This window comes from Osmerus eperlanus, chromosome 22 (assembly GCF_963692335.1).
Source record: "Osmerus eperlanus chromosome 22, fOsmEpe2.1, whole genome shotgun sequence".
Taxonomy (NCBI): Eukaryota; Metazoa; Chordata; class Actinopteri; order Osmeriformes; family Osmeridae; genus Osmerus; species Osmerus eperlanus.
In genome coordinates, this window is record NC_085039.1 from 7166154 (window position 1) to 7185726 (window position 19573).

The window sequence follows — 19573 nt, forward strand, 5'->3', positions numbered from 1 at the left end:
CCAGACCAGACCATGCGAATGACCGTCACCCTGGTCAAGTCGACTGAGGAAGACGAGAGAAAAAACAACAACCCTCCGGTCGCATCAGCAGCTACAGCGGAGGAAAGTATGACACCGTCTGGTTCTTTTACCAAACACAACCACCCGAGAAGAAACATGGAAAGTATGGTGGTACCTCGGAGCGCCAACAACCAGGCAGTCCACCCTCCTTCCCATCCGCTGTTACCATGTGTCTGGCCACGTGCAAAGAGCTTAAAGGCAAATATGACATTATTATTCTGAGGTATGAATCACTCTTGAGGGAAAACTGCAAAGGCATCTGGTCCAGGGCGTCAGGGATGGTGTACGGTTAAGTAATCTTCTGTGGTGGAGAATGCATTCTACTGAAATAGAGTAGCATTCTTACTTTTTTTCACAGGAATGAAGAATTAAAAATGAATTGGATTTGTGGTGTTTTGTGAAGAAAAAAAGAAGTCGATTTTCACCTAGTTGAACCGAAACCTTATTGAGTCATTCAGTCATTTTAAGGGCCAGAGAGTCTGCCTTGTTGTGTTGACCTACAACAGAAGAGAGCCCATCACATTCAGAGTGTGTGACACCCTGAGGCCTCTGTGACCTCAAAGATAAGGAAGGAGTGTGTGGCGGTGACAGAGATATCTCTCGAGGCCTACCTGTCCCCGATCAACTCAGGACACGTGCACAAACAAAGACAGAGAGACACACCCAGCCCTTATCACTTCAGAGCATCCTCCTGCTTTCTGGTTCATACCAAATATGTTGTGAAAGATGTACACGCTTGCGAAAAACCATGTCTGTTTTCATACACACATGTTGAGTGTGCAGGCAATAGTGTTACCGTTTAGATTCAGCAGCAATTTCGCCTGTTTTGGCTTTACTCACACATGCAATGCACATGTCCCGTCCAGTATGATTGAACTGGATTCACAGGTCAAACGGTACACGTCTTTATATAGAACGAACTGCAAGAATATTGTAATCAAGATGACTGGAAGAAACGTAGCATTATCCCTGACAGGGCCAAGGAGCTCAAAGACAAATAGGTGCTAGTCTCGTGGCCGAGCCGAAACACCCAGAACAGCCGTTTAACAGACCAGACCAGTTCTAAACAATAGAACCATCCACCTACTGACCGACCCACCCACAAGGCATGTTATGTCTCTGTCCCAAAGGCCCGAGAGCTGGGCTGTTCTCACTGGACGAAATGGTCCGAGACACTCTACTGAGGCAATAACAAACGGAGAAACTGCTCAGTCTGCGGGGGACCCCTTTAAAACCATAACACAGTCCGATGTTTACTGGCCGTGGAGTAGAAAGGGATAGTTGTGGAGCCCAAACTGTGTTGGGCCCCATCCATCTGCTCAGTCTGGACACACACTCCTCCCACTGTAATCATTGTGGCGGCGAAAGCGCGTTTGTCTTCGCTAATCAAGACCACATGGACGGGAACATTGGGAACCGAAAAGTAGCGCTGGGACATTTCGGCGGGATGGCTAGGTTGGGGTCGTGCGTCGTTTTGGCAGGGGGGGGGAGGGGGGTTGGGGTTGTACCACTTTGAAGGGGCCCCGTGTGTGGTACGGTGGTCTGTGTCCAAGTTTACATACTGCTGCTTGTGTCTTGTGGGAGATAAATGTGAAATGGTGTGTTGTCTGTCTGCAAACGCCTTCTAAAAATGGCCTTGGTCAGTGTCAGGCATTCCTTCGGTCACCAATACGCACCTTTGATTGGGAGAGAGCGAGAGTTAATGTCTCTCTGGTGTCTGAAATAAACCCCCGGGGTTTGGAGGCTAGACTAAGGCCTCGCAGCCGAGGTCGGAGACAGACAGGAACTGGAGGTTGCAGGAATTGGAGGTTGTTGACGTCCAGAGGGGGAGTGCACACATGCGTCAACACGCGCACCGACTCACGTACCCCAAGTGTGCACCTTCCATTCACGCAAACAGACACATAGGGCTAACATATGCTCATACATTCATGAAAACAAACAAACACACACACAGATCCACACACTCATACACATACACATGCTCTGCTCACACACACACATACCCACACACACACAACCAACACACACACAACCCCTCTTGAACACGCTTATACAATCACGATGATATAACAGTCCAGACTGTGTAAACAGCCGCAGAGGCCGAAAGGTGATGTACACAAACATACACACATAATGACCGGTCTGGACAGACCCCCTTAAAGACATAGACCCAGAAACATCGCTGAACCAGACACACAGCCTGTTTACACCAATGGCAAGAGAGCGACCAGAGTCTGGTAAGAGCCAATGGGAGCCCGGGCACTGGAGTGTTGCCACTTGCGGTCATGGCGTAGTAGTCGCAATGTAGGCCTGGCAGGCAGAGAGGAGGGAGGAGTGGGAGAGGGTGGCGGTGGTGTGTGCCAACCGTGGTCCAACCGTGGTTAACCACCCCGGGTCACCTACACTTCCTCTGGCCTCTCCCGGGAGGAAAAACAGTCTAGTCAAAATAATGGTGTCATTTTGGGCTGTTACGTTGGAGCGAGGGAGGGACTCAAATAGAAGCAAGCAGCCAGGGGAGGGGCCGCGGAAATGGATTAAGAACCGAACAAACAAAATATAGTCTTTTTTTTCTCTCTCTCTTTTCGTTCTTCTTGTTTTTTTAAATTAGCGGTGTTAGATGCGTGGCGCGGTTCCAGTGCGGGGCTATGAAATAAAATTCAGATGTGTCAGCCTACGCGAGCTATTATAACTGGGTTCTGTCTTCCGCTGGCCTCCTTCCTTCCCGCCCTCGTCCTCCTTTACCCTCCCCTCTCTCTCTCCCTCCCTCCTTCTTCCTCTTGCCTCTTTGGTCGAGTTTGGCCTCCTGCCCTCCTTCTCGCCTCTCTCTCTGCTGGACATGGAGATGGGGAAACGTGGTTGTGTGTGCTTGTGTGTGCATCCACGTACGGGTGACTGTGTGCGAGTGCCTCAATGAGTGTGTGTTTTCTAGTGTGTGTGTATGTGTGTGTGTATGCTGGCGTGTCACTGTGGAGTGTTTGTGTGTGTGTGTGTGTGTGTGTGTTTCTAGGCCCTGGTTGGAGGGCTCCAGACCTGGCTCCAGACCTGGCTCCAGAGCTGTCTCACATGCCACTGTGAGTGGCATGGACCAAAAGTATTTACCACCTTACTGTTCTGGCACCTGAAACAGAGCCTATCCCATTCAAAAGGACCTTTAAAGCAGGCCCATCTTTGTAGACTGTCTGGCTACACCAGCATATACAGTAGATATTTAATAGAATAATTGACATTGTAGGAACAATACACTGGACATTTCATCCATAACATGTAGCTTATAGTAGTTGTTTAGTAGTTTAAAATTTAAAAAGAATCATTGTTTTTCTCTCTTTCTCTCTCGCTCCTTTCCTCCCTCTCCTTTACCGGAACCAGGAAGAGGTGATGACGAGACAGTGTGATTACACTGTGGAGGAAAACCACTTGTGGATGTTGGCAAGCCAAAGGACGACTCATCAGAAATGTCTCTTTACAAAAAGACTATGCAATGTCTGTGACATGTTATGACTCAGTTGATTTACATCTTAATTATAACCTAGAGCATACAGTCACTCTAAACATCCACATGCAGGCAGAGGGAGAGGGGTCATTGGGTTCGGTGTAGGGTTCGTCTTTGTCGCAAAGCTTTTCCAAGTGCGGAATGTGACCGTTGAATTGTTCCCTCATCTATCTATACGTTATCCATCCGTCATCCATCCATCTGTCCATCCATCCATTTATCCATCCATCTGTCCATCTATCCATCCATCCATTTATCTATCCATCCATCCGTCCACCCATCCATCCGTCATCCATCCGTCATCCATCTACCCGTCATCCATCTACCCGTCCATGCATTAATCCATCCATCTGTCCATCTATCTATCCATCCATCCATCCTATTGTCAAGCACTAACTCCCATCTTCTCAGAATCAAGGACTCAGCTTCGTCAGGCAGCCCTTTGAGTTAACATTGCTCAATTACTTTAACAACGCTTAATAGGATGCTGCGGCCTCCGGGTAAACTCGAAACAGACCTGGTCCGACCCAGAAATAGCAGCCTCTGGAAATCTGCGTCCCGGGCTCCCCAGGCCCAATAACCCCAGGAGACAGCGCCACTCACCCTAATGGGGACCGGAGCCCACCTCCCACTCACTCAGCTCCTCTCTGACGTAGGAGCTCACACACACGAGCACAAAAACACGCGGACGCACGCCTCACACGCACGCTTTCCTCGAAGCAGACGCACATAAAGTATGCATAAATACTTTAGTTTCTGCTTTTCGTAGGAAAGCTCCACCACGTCACTAGTCACAACATAACAGCGGTGAGCCACTTTGTTGACTCAGACGACTCACAGTTTTTTATTCTATGAGTGTTGTTGGCGCCCTAAAAATACCTACCCAGAACTGAGGGGGCGGTGGGCACGGAGCTGGTAACATTTATTAGTTGCTTCACCCCTACACAGAAATAATTACATTTTTAAGACTGGTCTTGAATTAAAAACAATGTACTCAGTAGTAGGCCTTGTAGAGAGAGAGCAATCTTTCACAAGAACAAATTTGTGTGGAAGAGAGGTCCAGTTCAGGTGAATCTAATTGAAAGTCTTTCAATTCAATTAACGTGTCTTGTTATCAATGAAGGGACTACATCGGTTTACGGGTCTGTTTCTCTTCCTGGATGGCTGCTATTGGTTCCTTCTCTTGTGCCAGCCACCAGCTGTTTACCATATGTGTGCTCCCGAGGTGGTTACACAAGAACAGCAGCAAAAAGCAACATGTAAACACAGCAATTATCCTCAGATGAAAGTGGAAAAATACCCGTAAAGTCAATTTTGAATGTTTTCATTTTCGAATATAACCGAGAATTGTCGTCCTTGCAACAATAACAAACTCCACCTTGTCCTTCCGGAGACTGCCTAGCCTCGTTTAAACAGTTAGGATAATGTAAGAATTGATGTCCATTATGTAAACACAAAAACAACTTGTTATTCCCCTGTATCCCTCCCATATTCCCCTAACCAGATTAATTGTACTAATGTTAGAAATAAAAAAGCAAACATGTTTCCAACATGGGAATGTTCACTGTGACCAAACACTCAACACTCGTACCCTTCATTAAATTCCCATGGCAATTTCATTTTGTTCTGTGCGTTCCGACTTTGGAACCCCTCAGTTAGCACTCTGTTAAAGAGAGATTAGGGAGCGAGACTTCCGGGGCACATTTCCCCCGATGTCGATGAACCCCAGACAGGCGGGATCATTTCACAGACATCAGTCAGAACAACATCCTGTGGTAACCAGGAAATGCTAGGTAAATGATAGGCTGGATAAATTGAGGTCTGGCTTGCCATCACACTGCTTTAAAATAAACGTCTGCCTTGCCCTAAGTCGTTTCATCTGTGTCAGCATGCGAGGCTGGTGATTTTTACAAATTCGAAAAGAAAACGTGGGTTTGGAGCCCCCAAGATCAACATTATCCAAGAGAGGGTAATCCCCAATGGTTTGCTGAGAACCACTGCGTTATGTAACGTGTAATGGGTCTACGTTTTTTCCTAATCTACTCATATTTTCTAAGATTATAGTACTCTCCTTTCTCAAGTAGTTTCACTTTAGCATGTGAGTATGGTTGGCTTATTGACAGAGAAACAGATGAATCCACTTGATTTGGAAGAAAATGCATCCCAATATTATGTGTATCACTCTTGGAAACCGACCGACATGCACCTACTAGTCAATCCTCCCTCTCTCAATTAGCTTGTAGGCCTACTTAAACCTTGTCTTTTAAGTGCCATGCCTGGAGATATCGGGAGACAACCAAAGAAACCACAAAGAAAACAGGTTCTGAATGTGTTTTTTCCCTCAGGTTTCCGCTCTAATTGCAGTTATTACCCCCGGTTCATTGACGAACCTCCAGAGAAACCACCTGCCCTGACAAGATGGTGAAGAGTTTGATCTTTTCATCTTCAGATCAGCTTCTTTCAGCAAGTAGGTTTACACTAATGGGATGGATCCTTCATGTGAGGTTATCTTCTCCAGTAACTAACTACGTTCCGTAATAACCCACTACTGCTTTTCTAAACAAATTATGCTTTGTCATTACTTATCTGTTTTATAACTTTTAATGTGACCACTTACTGTAAACTATGCCTGCATTTTCTCCTGGTTCAGTAAAAATAAAATGATTTAACCTTCTGAGACATCTAGGGGCTTATTAGCTTCTACTAGACTAGGCTACGCTGTCCGGAATTCCAATATGTCTGAAAAAATACCTCAGTTTTGAGCCTCAACCAATGACTGCAGAGAGCAAAGACTAATTTTCAAGTGTAAACAATTCAATAATGCCCAGAAACATTATTTAGCACTGGTCTCAGTCTTATATAGGCCACTATAAAAAGGGTTGGGTAGCTTTTGGGGAGACTTAGTGAATTTAAATCTCAAAATGAATTGTTTTTTTATGAGACAGAGGGATACCACGAAGCTATAAAAGTGCTTAGTTTTTCTTACATGTTGCATAACATCATTTGTTTCTTATGACCTACTTTCTCACTAGGATCACATTGCTTGATAATAAAATACTTTTTCCACAATTTATCAGCACAATTGGCTGTAGGCTAAATACATATTTACCAACAGGATACATGTTTAAGAATAAGTGCGTGCAATGCAGTGCATTCTAAACACACTTACTCACACGCACAAGCACAATAGTCACAAGCCCTAAGGATATGTTTGTCTTAAAGCCAGCAGTTACATGTTGAGACTACCCCTCAGCATACTAAAAAACTACATTCAATTAAATCAATTCAATTTTGTTTGCCACAAGATATATTACACATTATATCATGTTTTGTGAACTGCACTATTGACGGTTAATAATTCCAATGACTAAACAACAGTACATGCGACATCCTAAATTTCATTTCACAAAAATCAAAAGGAGATGCCCACTTTCTTCTCTCTGTGAAAACAATTTGTTCTTCACTCGCGGTTTAAAATACATGGCAGACAGATTGGGTATATAAACACATGGGCGCACTGGTTCCTACCAGGCAGGCATTTACCAGGCAAGACATGTCAAGTCCCAGGCTGGCCCCCTTCTGAGAGCATCTATAGTTGACTCACTGTAGCCCAGGGGCCCACAACCTTGTGTCCCACCACAACTATGCTCTGTCTGACCAGACCACCAGTCAGGGCCACACACACACAAACACACACATGTGCGTAGTGCAGTTGGTGGGTTCCATGCAGACAACACTTGCGGATTGACCCTTCATCCAGTCGGTCGAAATTCGTCAACCAAGTAGAAAACAACAGTTTCTCTTTTCCCTCTCCCTTAGCCCTCCTATTTTGTGGTCACATCCCTGATTGGAAGGTAGACCGCCATGTTGACAGATTTGACGTTCCGCACGCAGTGTTCTTATATAAGCATTTAGCCTACTCTGTCAATGGTTGTCTTTACCTGGCTGAGCCTGTGTGTCATCAGTCCATGGCCCCATGTTAGAGAGAAGGCCTTGTATAACCCCCCTCAACAGCATACTTCCAGTCATTGTCGGAGCTTTGAGAAAATTGAGATTACCTGGGACCTAGACAGGCTTGGATGGACACAGGTCTAGCCATAATAGTCAAACATTGGTCTAGTCTGAAGTTCTGTCTGCAGTTCTGACTGAAGGACTGTAGTCTACTGGACCTCAGTTTAGGGCAGCCTCCGGACTGTGCCAAGCTGAGGGATGTTCAGGCATTCATGCCCGTCCCTCCACTTCTACCTCCTCAATCCCTCCTGCTGTTGCCCACACGCCACACACACACACACACCCTCCTTTGTCTACACTCAGACACACTACTTTGCAGATCCCCCTTACATTTACTTGCACGCACACACACGCCCTCATTTGTCTGTACTCAGACACACACTACTTCACCATTTGCCCTCACATTTACTTGCACGCACCCACACACGATATCCAATCCCCCACCCACGCACCCACACGTGCACAGGATCGGCCACAGACACCCACATCACCATCCTCCAGTCCACACTTGTTTACCCACTTTCGTAACAGCTCCATAGCAGTCAGCCCTTCATTCCTGGGATGTCTCTATGCATTCTTTCACTGGCTCAAAAAATTGCGGGGGCCGACGTCCCACCCTGGTCCATGTGAAACCTTAGAAATGGTTAAGGTATTCTTGGAGTTTATGTTATATTATAAGTGAGATTTTGATGTAAAATTGTTTATATAAAAGGGTTATTAAACCGATGCAAAAGCAGCTGTGGTCAAACTGTGTTTTTGGAGGGGTACTCGTGAAAAAGTGTGTAGGCCAAATTCACAACTCTTTTTGAAAACATTTTAACATTTAAAAAAAGTTCTAATATCTGATTCTGGTAAATGCAGTTCCAACTTGGCTATCAAGCTTTTACTTTACCTGGTTGTGCCAAACCCTACCTGTATAACCCACCAGTCTGTGCAAGACTGCCACCTATGTTCCACATGAGTAATAATTGTACAGTCTGTTACAAAACATTTAACCAAAGCTTTGTATATTTGAGATGTTTCCTGAAATATAAAGCCAGAGATAAAAGCATGGTTTGTATCAGGTAATTTGTATTTTTTTAAATAAAGAAAAATAGAATCTCACCGAACCCGCTTATCACTGACGTCATATCTACGCGCCACCACATACTGACAACATTGCATTCAATGACACTCCAGAATTGTGTTTTAAATTAAACAAATGACCACAGATTGAGCCATGCAGAGAGCCGTTTTCGCGCATATTATATTGCACGACTGGACGCAAGTTTTCAGTCCTTTGAGAATTCAGCAATGTTGTTTAAAATACAGAGGTAAGCACCAATGTTTGCTATGTGACTAACATATCTGTCAGCCAGCCATGCTTTGAACAGCAAGGAAGTCCAAGGAGATTTGCCATCATGCACTCAAAAACTGTAGCTAACAGCTACCTCCCCGTATTAAATCTGGTCTGACTGTACTTGTACTAGACCAACCAATGTAACCAATGCTTTCAACGTCTAATTCACGTATAGTTGTGGATAAAAGGCCAGAGGACATAGCATAACCTTTTCGTTGTGTCATTTTGACACAGGACCATTACATCTCTCGTCGCGGGGATACAGCGTGCTCCCACCCCCGCTTGACAGTGAAGAAAAGGCAATGCTGGACAGCATGTTACGGGTAGACCACGCAGGTGAATATGGTGCCAACCGCATATACGCCGGCCAGATGGCGGTGTTGGGAAGGTCACAGACGGGACCTCTCATTCAGGTAAACACTCGAGGAGAAACTGAAGGTACAGTTAGATTTATCAATACTTTTGTAGGTGATAGTTATCACTGAACATTTAATATTCACTCAAAAGACTGACCAAAAGACTGGCCTGAGTCATGTGCGTTATTGTGTAATTAACGCTAATGTATGTTAACAGTGTAGTGGAGTATACATGGAGAGGCAGACTCCATACGTTTGATGCCATACATTTGATGGCAGACCCACTTGCCGGCTAACCTGTATCAATCAGTAGGCTACAGTTTATTTTGTTTTGTCCTCCAGCAAATGTGGGATCAGGAGAAAAAGCACCTTGAGAAGTTCGACGAGATCCTGGCTGAGAACCGAATTCGACCAACATTACTGCTGCCCCTTTGGAATGTTACAGGCTTCCTATTAGGTAAAGTATTGATAAAAGAAACGGCGTAGAGAATTTTGGATTAAATTATATTGTTCCATTTTCCACAAAGAATATATCAAATAGGGACGTTGAGTTACATTATTACCAACGTACAAAATGATATGTTTAGCTTTACATTGCAATCAGGCATTGTGGGACCAGGTGGAGTATTGGTTTTCGCTCGACTCGAGGTGGTCACTGGTCCCAAGGACATTGGTAACGATATTTATAAAAATATCATTAAATAAATATGATTCATTGATCTCCTCAGGGGCGTCCACAGCCCTGCTTGGGAAGGAAGGAGCCATGGCCTGCACTGTGGCTGTGGAGGAGAGCATCTCAGAGCATTACAACAGCCAGATCAGAGCACTGATGGAGAAGGACCCTGACAGATATATTGAACTCTTAAAGGTTAGTCAACTCCCAGCTGTATCCACTACAATGGGATGGGCTCAGTGGCTGTCAGGTGGGAGGTGGGAGGTCAGGTGGCTCAGCGGTTAGGGAATCGGGCTACTAATCTGAAGGTTGCCAGTTCGATTCCCGGCTGTGCCAAATGACGTTGTGTCCTTGGGCAAGGCACTTCACCCTACTTGCCTCGGGGTAATGTCCCTGTACTTACTGTAAGTTGCTCTGGATAAGAGCGTTTGCTAAATGACTAAATGTAAATGTAGGTTCAAATCCCCCTCTTGACGTCGCTTTGGATATAAGCATCTGCTAAGTGAATATATATGACATATATATTTTTAATTGATTCAACCGTTATGGTGCAGCTCATACAGCAGTCTCTAAAAAGGACAATTAAAAGTTCTTTATTGAAATTGTTTGTACTCTGCCCAGGTGTGGGCGTTTGTTTGTCAGGAAAGCCACTCAAACTTGGTTGTTGCGTTTCCTTTTAAGGTAATAAAGGAATTCCGCGATGATGAGATGGAACACCACGACACAGGACTGGAACATGACGCTGAATCTGTAAGACTGTATTTTACCTTCCTTTTTAATTGTTTTCAAAGTTACAGTAAGCTTCTGTGCAGTTCTAACTGAATTCTTTCAACCAAAATTAGTTGCATAATGTGGGAGGGTTTGTTGTTGGTATTCAGTTTATTTGTTTTTGTTACATAATGTTGTGTTTTGTTATGTCAAGTATTTTTGGTTTGGCATTCATCACAGGATCATTATTGGTTTACCAATAACAATATTCCATCAAAAATAGAAATTATTTCAAGGCTTCTATCATGGAACCCACCCAAGCGCTTTGATATGTCCAAACTGGGTCATGTTAGGAAAGACTTTATGTGGCTGTGGTATGCTTTCTTCATTTGGGCTGCTTAAACCAGACTATGTGAAATAAGTTATGTTTGTTTGTGTTTTGTTTCCTATATTTTAGCTACCCGGATTCTGGCTTTTGAAGAATGCAATACAAGTCGGCTGTAAAGCAGCTATATGCATTTCGGAGCGCATCTAATTATAGATCACATGTTTGCATATATATTTCTAATTCTGGTAAATAATTATGTGAATTGCATTAGTGGTTCCCCCAAACATTTAGTGCCACTGCATTTTGAAAAAGTACTTTTATTTATTTCCTTACATATCTTTATTTGATGGTTTGATTGTTGATTTGTTACTCTGCCAGATGGATATTGATACTATACATGGAAATTTATCCTATTACATTGTGTAAATGTGAGTGAAAGTGAGTCTGCCTGGTCTGCACAGTGCGTAAAGTTGACTCAACGCTTATCAGTTTGTGTATTTTCTTCTAAATGTGTACCAATAAAATTGATACATGGTTGTCTAAGAGGAGCCCAGTTTTATTTCTTCAGTTCATACATGCCAGCGCAAGACAGTTGGAAGTCTTTCTCAAGTTGGCGTCAGGTAAAGAAAAAGCTGTCTTGAAGAGAAATTGCTAGAAACATTGGTGGTGTTCTGCTCAATTACATTCAAAATCAATTGCAATGCTTTTGGTCTACAGTTTTCTTCCACTTAGTTTGGCTTAATTACGGTAGGATTTCACTCACTATTACACTCTGGCAGTGGTTTAGAGCGCAATGAAGTCTTCAGAGGTTTGCACAATCTCACCCCCTCCCGATGTAGTCTATGGCAAAAAATTCCAGGGTCGATGTTCCCCAGAAAGCGACATAGCCCAGATAGTTCTAATGAGGGCAAATCGATATTGGCATTCTCACGCCATCGTACCCTTCAACGAACTGTCCTCTTTCTCATATTATAGGTCATTAATCACCCTGAACAATGGCTTGTCACTCCAGCTGAACTGCTAAGCCCCTGACACAGCTGTTCTTCGTTGGAACATGAGGTCAATGTGAAAGAGGGATCGACAAACGCAGGGCTAATCTACAGGGTGCCTTTGAGCGAGCAGGACAAGTCAGTCATTTGTTCCTTCCAATGCTCCCTGGTATTGATTGTAGGAGAGGTCAGTGTGTCATTATACAAGCCCTTTCATATCCGCCCCATGTCTTGTCCGTGGTTCACACTTGTCACTGTCTTTCAGATACGTTGTGTATCCTGTATGGACTCAGGGAGACAGGGAGCAAAAGGGCGGGAACATTGGGACCATCACATGCAGAGCTAACATCACAGATGTGAGAAGGTTAAGAAGTTGTTGGTGGGACAAAGTTACGTTCAAGGTCCTCAGACACTACTACACCTCCCAAGGATATTTAGTTAGTTAATACACACAGGCTGGGGAAGCAGTGATTTAAAGGGCTACTGGATATACGGTCCCAATTTCCTAAGGACATGGTGTTGGCTCGTTGCCTGGTGTGTGAGAGAGCCACAGCATCTTTGTCTTGGCCCAGCTGAAGCACCTCTCTTGCGGGGACTGTGGCCCCAGTTCACAGGGCCTGAGCTATTTTCCCCAGCATGAGGTCAGAGGAGTTTTTTTAGCCAGGGGTTGGGTTTATGTATCAGAACTGACCCGAAAGGTTAACATGCTGTAACTCTGCTCTTTGTGTGTCCTCGGCCTTAAAAATAGACCCCTCCCCCTCTACAACCGTAGGCACACACCCCAAGATGGACAAAACTCCCTCAAACTAATTAAGACCTTGAACAGGAACGTTTGGTTTAACCGTTGGGTGTGCTTTTAGCAGGCGGTGACTCGGAATGGCACAACAGAGAGGTGTGTGCATATAGGTGAAGCTATTTTGTGGATGAAAGATGGAGCTAGGCCTTGTTCCAGGTGGGTTTGATCTGTGACCCCTTTCTCTCTGCCCATGTCCACCCTCGATACCTGGTGATCATGCTGACAAAGATACCTCGAAGCTGAACTGCCAATGAGCCCAAGTCAGTATTAATAAACGGTGACGCATAGCCACCATAAATCACAAAGGGCCCTCTTTAGCTCTTGTTGCAAAACAGTCCATAAATTTCAACCAGTGATACAGAACATAAACAGATCGTCCCTGCAACGTGCACAGGGCAACCACTGCAGATTGTCTTTCACTTCTGACATTTGATCTGTTTGGTCATTTGACGCTAATAAATGTCTTGATTGTGTAACAAATGAAGTACGTGTGATATGCATGCATGTTTTCAGGTCAATCGTCTACAGACGAGCTAAAACCGTGAACCATTAACAGAACAAGCCAGAAATCAGAATCCACCAGAAACTTTTCATTGAAACCGAAATTATGACATTGAATACATTTGCAGTATCAATGCAGAAGAACCATTTCATCCTGAAGTTTTCCCCAGGGATGTGTTCCTATTGTGTGAACCATGAGTCATGAGTCAACATGAGAATGTGTTGCCAGCCATAGGCTATAGTCCACTGTTCCGATGTCTAAATGCATTCTTGCCAGGCTTACCGGTGCAAAATTAAAGAAGATATTTTTGTTATTACAGACATGACATTTTCACCACTTTGTTATAATGGGCAAGAAGATGCATGGGCATACTTTAATCTGTCACAGGAAGCAACGGCCTATACATAAATGACAGTTGAGGCAGAGAGGCTTTGCATCTAAAAGATGACTGTCAGAGATTATTTCTGTTGCAGATTAATAGTGTTGACAGCTTTATAGCAAGATGCAAGTCTTAAAAAAAGCAACAAGTGCACAAATGCATTTTTGGCACTGTGTTGGGTGACAAAATTGCTGTTAAATAAAAACATGAGTGATGACTCATGATTCAGGTGTTAATAACAGCAGCCTAAACCATAAAACCAACGTCTAAATTAGCACCGGTTTTTAACCACCCCTGTAATTCAATCCTCTCTGCTTGATAAGCAATTGGGATTCGGCTAAGGACGGAGGTGCAATTCAAACCTTCAGTGCTGAGTAACGTGTGGCTCTGACATTTACACCCTGTTAGAGCTATCTTTAGACTCTGTGGTAATCAGGAGTTTGGAGGAATTGTTCAAGTCCTTTGCCTAGATTCACCTCTGGAATCTGTTGATAAATCGACCGGGAAATGGGCAATAAGAATTTGAAAAGTGCTATAAAACCCAGAACAGGACCGTCTCGCTCACTGAGAATAATCGTGGCAGTAAATTTCGAGGGGCACCGACAATATAAATCCACATACGTCATGAAACCTTTCGGATGCAGATCTTCATGTTTCTTGGACTCTGTCTCCAAAGGATTATCAATCACCAGGCTTCAGGTTTTCGGTCTACAATTGACAAAGAGCAAACAGTGCTCTTTCATCTGTTGGGTCACCAAAGGTCTTGATGAAGAAACCTACGATTAATAATAATTTTAGCAGCCTGTTTAGTAGGCTAGTATTAGTAATAGCATAATATTGCCAATTAAATACTTTTTTGGTTAGGATATTAAGACAATGTTTGGTTTGTATGTTAGATAGTTTTTAGAAACCAAAATACAATTTTATTATATCTTATAATTTTCATCTAAAATAGTTTAAAATAAAGAATTGTAGTTGGGCCTGTACAAATTAATGCTAAACTATGATTATTATTATTTTTATCCTAACTTAATATTATTGTTTAATTCAAGTGTATAATCCCCTAATAAATGTTGCCATCATATGTTAGTTTTATTCAAGTGTATAATCCCATAAGAAATGTTGGTATACGTCATGACAGCCAGCCCGTGAGGCACTCAATTATTACACGACAAGCTGACACTCATGCTTATGTCATGTTATCATAAATTTGAGCGGGATTCCTCTGCTGTGTTTGTATGTCAGAACTGTTGTGCCAGTTTGTCACAGCATAGCAACAGTCAGTGCCGGTGTCGTGCCAAAAAGTGTCTTTCTGCCAAAAACTGATTCCCATCCGCGGAAGCTGTAGACTTTTCCTTCACACTACCGCCCACTTTATATGACCTATAACAGCTGCTTTTACCTGGATCAAACAGTCATCACATGCAAATACACGTAACTTTATGTCCGTGGTAAAAGCAAAGGTATGTCTTTGTGAAACTAACGTTACTTGTAACCAACAAAAAAAAAGAGGCAAAAAGTGTTTGAAGTTTGAAGCGTCGGCATGACATTTTTAGGCAAAGCTATTGTATTGTTTATAGCCTGCAGCAGCCCTTGTGTTTGGTAGAGTAGGCTATGTGTAGCCTAGTATCCTTGTTTAGGACTAAGCCTACTTGGAAACTAGACGGAAATGAACATGATATATGGATGGGTTATATATATAAATATAACATGAGCTCTTGTAATTATGCTTATAAACTTTTTCTTCTTCATGCCCTATAGATAATACAAAATACAGTAATTTTTACCGAGGACAGGAATCACTATATAACAGAAAGTCACTTTTTGACACCTGTCACCTTTTTATGAGAGGTTCTCAGAAGTGAGAGGCCATTAACTGGAAGTGGCCCTGACCCAGACTGCTCCTCTTATACCTTGACTTAACCAGGTCAACATATCGCAGCAGGGGCAGAAATCACACTCGGTTTGCCACCTCACCATATTCACTGCCCAAAATAGGTTTGTTTGCTGTTCATTTAACTGTAATGTGTTATTTATATTCACTGTGTACTGTACATGATGTCATGGTTTAAAATTGTGATTGGGTTTATTGCGCTCTGTGTTGCTGGTATGTGCATTAATAGTTTTGTCATTTTCTCACCGTTTCACTTAATAAACTGAAGTGGTGTTGCACACTATGCGGGATATTGTCAAAGGGCTGCATTTGTTTTCAACTGCAACTGATCAAATCACACTTCAAACTTCACCAGACTACCCTGTAAATCTCCAGGCTTGTGGGTGCCCTGTGAAAGCTGTGACCACGTGTCCTCACAGTGTGAAGCCACAACACATGATGCAAAGGACTGACATCACCTCAAGAGGAATCCTTGATTTACGGCCTTCCCAACATGGGCAAGACTGGCTCCTACAGAACCGGGCGGGCCAAGGTCGGCTTGGGTGGTGGAAGGCAGACTTAAACGTAACATGCCATGGTGTTTGTGTCCTAGTTCTTCTCTCCGGCTTGTGGCGACAAGTGGAAGATCTAAAGATTCTAAAGGAATTCTTTGTAGCGCATTCTAAGATTTGTGTGGTACGGTAAATTGCTTTAAGACCTGGTGTTTTAACCCATGTATAACGTTTCATACATGGTAGGCTTATATTAAGAAGATGTGTTACATGTATGGAGGCCATACAAGCGCTCTACAAAGCCTTTCGTAAGCCTTTATAAGATGTATTTTGTACATTATCTTCTTTAGATACGCGGCATCATCAGCATGGGTTATTGGGTGTGCTTGTTCTTATCAGACAGGGTTTGGCAGGGGTGTTTGGACTGTGCTACTGCCGTGATTTGGATCAGCTGGAAGGGGAGCACAGACGCTGCCTCTGAACACGGACTCTGACCCCGAGCATGGCGTGACCCCTGCTGAGATATTCTTCACCGTGGTGACTGGCGGTCGCAACGGACGCTCCAGCCTGACTCCAAGGCCACGTTGCTGCTCTACTGTGTCATGGGCCTCAAAGACTATTCAAGCTATTTGCCAAAGCACGCCCCCCCCCCCCCCCCCACACACACACACACACACTCCCACCCGACTCTAAAACCCTTGGCCGACTTAGGCAAGAGGACAGAGACAAAGGTGATGCGAGGAAAGCTGTTCACCACACCGTTTGAAGGATTGTGCGTTGTCGTTTTTGGCATTGTGTATGTGGGCAAGAATGCCATTTTGTCCGTTTTTTTTTTTATACCTTCCCCCCGAACTGGACAATTTCGGTTGCTTGATTTGAATGAATCTGAGCTTCAGCTTGTGTTTTACACTACTGTTAAAGCCAGGGGCCAGCTTTTCCCACATGGTATTTTAACCCCTTGATGCCTGGACTTGTTTTTCATTCTTCCCACTAACAGTAGTCGGCTGCATAGCTTGGATTGGTGAGTGTGTAGCTCATGCTGGTGGGATCTGCTCAGGCAAAGGTGCGCCAGGCATGCCCAACTGGAATAATGGGTGTGGGGGGGAGGGGAGGGAGTAGATGCGCCCCATCTGATGCCACCTCTTGTGGGCCGGCGCACCATACCTACACGTCTAGGTCATGCCACCCTATTCCCCCGTTGTTACATCACCCCCCCCCATCCCCCCTCCCCTCCTCCAAAAAACTCCAGAAGTTCAACTCCTTGTTTCACTGCCACCCCCTCCCCCTCCCACCCACCCCCACCCCCCACCCACACCCCCCACCTCATCTATCACCCTGACGCTTTGGCAGTCTGCAGAAGGTTAACATGCGAGGCCTCCTAACACCTGGTTCTGAGGGCTGTCTTTACCCGCTCCACCTGCTAGTGGCCCTTTAGCGTCCGTCGCGCACTTTGCACCAATCCTGGTAAGCCCCCCCCCCCCTCTGTCGACTGGGCTGATTGAAGGGTGAGCCCTGGCAATGCGGCGTGGTCTGGGCCCCATCGCTCTCCTCCTGAGCCCGGCTTTCACACAGCTCGTAAACATGCCACTCTCCCTCCCCATCTGTCATGGCGTGGGCCGCTCCGCCGGCCTTAGCCCCGCGACGCTGGTGACAACTGAGATTTGGGGTGATGCGGCTGCAGATTGTCAGATTACACGCATCGTAGCCGCCAGGACGTGGCCCCCGGGCTGGTTAGCGCTGCGTCGTGTCGGGCGGACCGAGCGATGGTTCTGTGCGCTTTTCGTTCCTCCAAACCCCTCGCCCAGCACCCACGTTGACGACACATGCTGAAAGTTTTCTGCTCCCGTGCTCGATGTTGAAGTCGTTACAAGGGGGAGGTCATGACCTTTCAGTGTTGTGGTGGTGGTCGAGAGATATCCAGCGAATGTCAATTGTCTGTGGCGCGCCGTGCTTTGATGCTCTCAGCCGACAAAAATTCTCTCGCTCGAGCCTTGTGGCCCTCGGCTCCTGGTTGCTCCTGTTTGCTCGTGTTGACACTTGCTTTGTAGACAAATGCCTGGACCACCCTGGATCTAGGTGTCAGTGGCCTGACCTTGAAGCCGCCTGTGAAAAAAATATAACAACACTAGGCAGAAAGTATGCATCTTATGTGGCCCGGGGGGTCAAACCGCTGCCCCTTGTCAGGGCCAAAGGTCAGTGGCTCTTTGCGGCCTCTTCACATTCTGCGGCAGGTAACGCTAAATGTTTTTCTTCTCGTTCAAAGGGGCTTTGGGTAATAGACTCCTTGATGAGAGTGTCGCTTTTTGCATGGTGGTGTTGGAGAGGTGCAAAACAGGGTGACTGACCTTGGGCAGGTTCACAGAGTTGAGACAAGCGTGGGCGTAAAACATGGAGGGGCTCCTGCTATTGATCTGAGGCCTGTCCACAAAATCATCTCTTGTATCCCATATCAAAGAAAAACAAAATAGCAGCAATGCCATTTCGAGAGCTCAGTTCGAGACAGTCTGGCAAAAAGGTGATAGATTTACAGCGACTTTTTTTTGTATCTCAGCTATTTGAGGTATCTGTTAAACAGATTGTTGCATTGATTTCTGGGAAGACAGATGGATTTACATACTTCAAGGAGAATGAAGGAATGAAGAAATTGTTCAGCTCGGTAGATCAAATTCAGTATAGCAGTGTCATTGGGGTTCTTTTTATTTTGCGTAGGCATACACATTCTCTCAGACATATTTTTTTCTGGCCTCACTTGAAAGTAATGAAAGCAGCCCAAAGCATGTGAGAATGAGGCTAAAATGCCCTTTCTAGCCAAAGCAAGAACAGGAACTCATAAAACGCCTGTTTTAAAATACGTTTTTGCTTTTAATGTCTAGATATGAGACGCTTGTGATAAGAGACCCTTTCATCCATGAATTTCCGATTTCAATCATTAGATTGGATCGTGTCCTGCCCAGATTCAGGGATTGTCGTCTTTGACACTGTCTGACTTGAAATGAAAACACCAGGACAAAAAAAAGATTTCTAAATATTTGTATTTGATGAACGTCAACTGATGAACCAATGTTTTTTGTGCAAACACGGTCAAACGAACATTCTGCTAACCATCCACTAAACCATGAACCCACCGTAACCCTTTGACTGAGCATGTTAATGAAGTAGTGGATGCTTTATCTGTAGATTGTAATTACCCCCCTTCACCCGGTCCCTCATCTTCCCAGCAGATTCTCCTGCCCTTCCAAAGTCAACTGCCATTATGAGTGCCTGTCTGCCCCACACTGCCTCTGTCCCAGTCCCAGATTCCCAGCACGCCCAGGAGCCTCCCTGAGGCTCATTAAGAGCTTGATTGACACGTCAGGATGGTGTGCATTTCATTGATGAGAATTTTAGAGGCCCTGTGGGGCTCGTGATCTCCCTCAGCGATCGGCAGGGCCTGGTGCGTCACCCTCCAGCTATCCCAACGGGAGGGGGACGAGAGATCTGTTTCAAATGCCCTGCCTCCCCCAGAGGCAAAGCTTCTGTCCAGGAGCCCCTGTGAGACCATCCTTGGCCCCTGC

General features: G+C 44.8%; 1 protein-coding gene across 2 annotated transcripts; it reads left to right on the forward strand.

The window, feature by feature from the left end:
- Positions 1–8702: 8702 nt before the first annotated feature.
- coq7 (coenzyme Q7 homolog, ubiquinone (yeast)) lies at positions 8703–11511 on the forward strand. 2 transcript variants are annotated; one of them, XM_062448111.1, is made up of 6 exons: positions 8703–8877; positions 9138–9316; positions 9602–9716; positions 9988–10127; positions 10614–10682; positions 11098–11511. In XM_062448111.1, the coding sequence occupies exons 1-6, from the start codon at positions 8784–8786 to the stop codon at positions 11173–11175; spliced, it is 675 nt and encodes a 224-aa protein (XP_062304095.1). In that variant the 5' UTR covers positions 8703–8783; the 3' UTR covers positions 11176–11511. The 2 variants fall into 2 exon arrangements, with proteins under 2 accessions (XP_062304095.1, XP_062304097.1); XM_062448113.1 differs by lacking the exons at positions 10614–10682; positions 11098–11511 and adding an exon at positions 10388–10421 and having other exon boundaries at positions 9988–10189.
- Positions 11512–19573: the final 8062 nt, after the last annotated feature.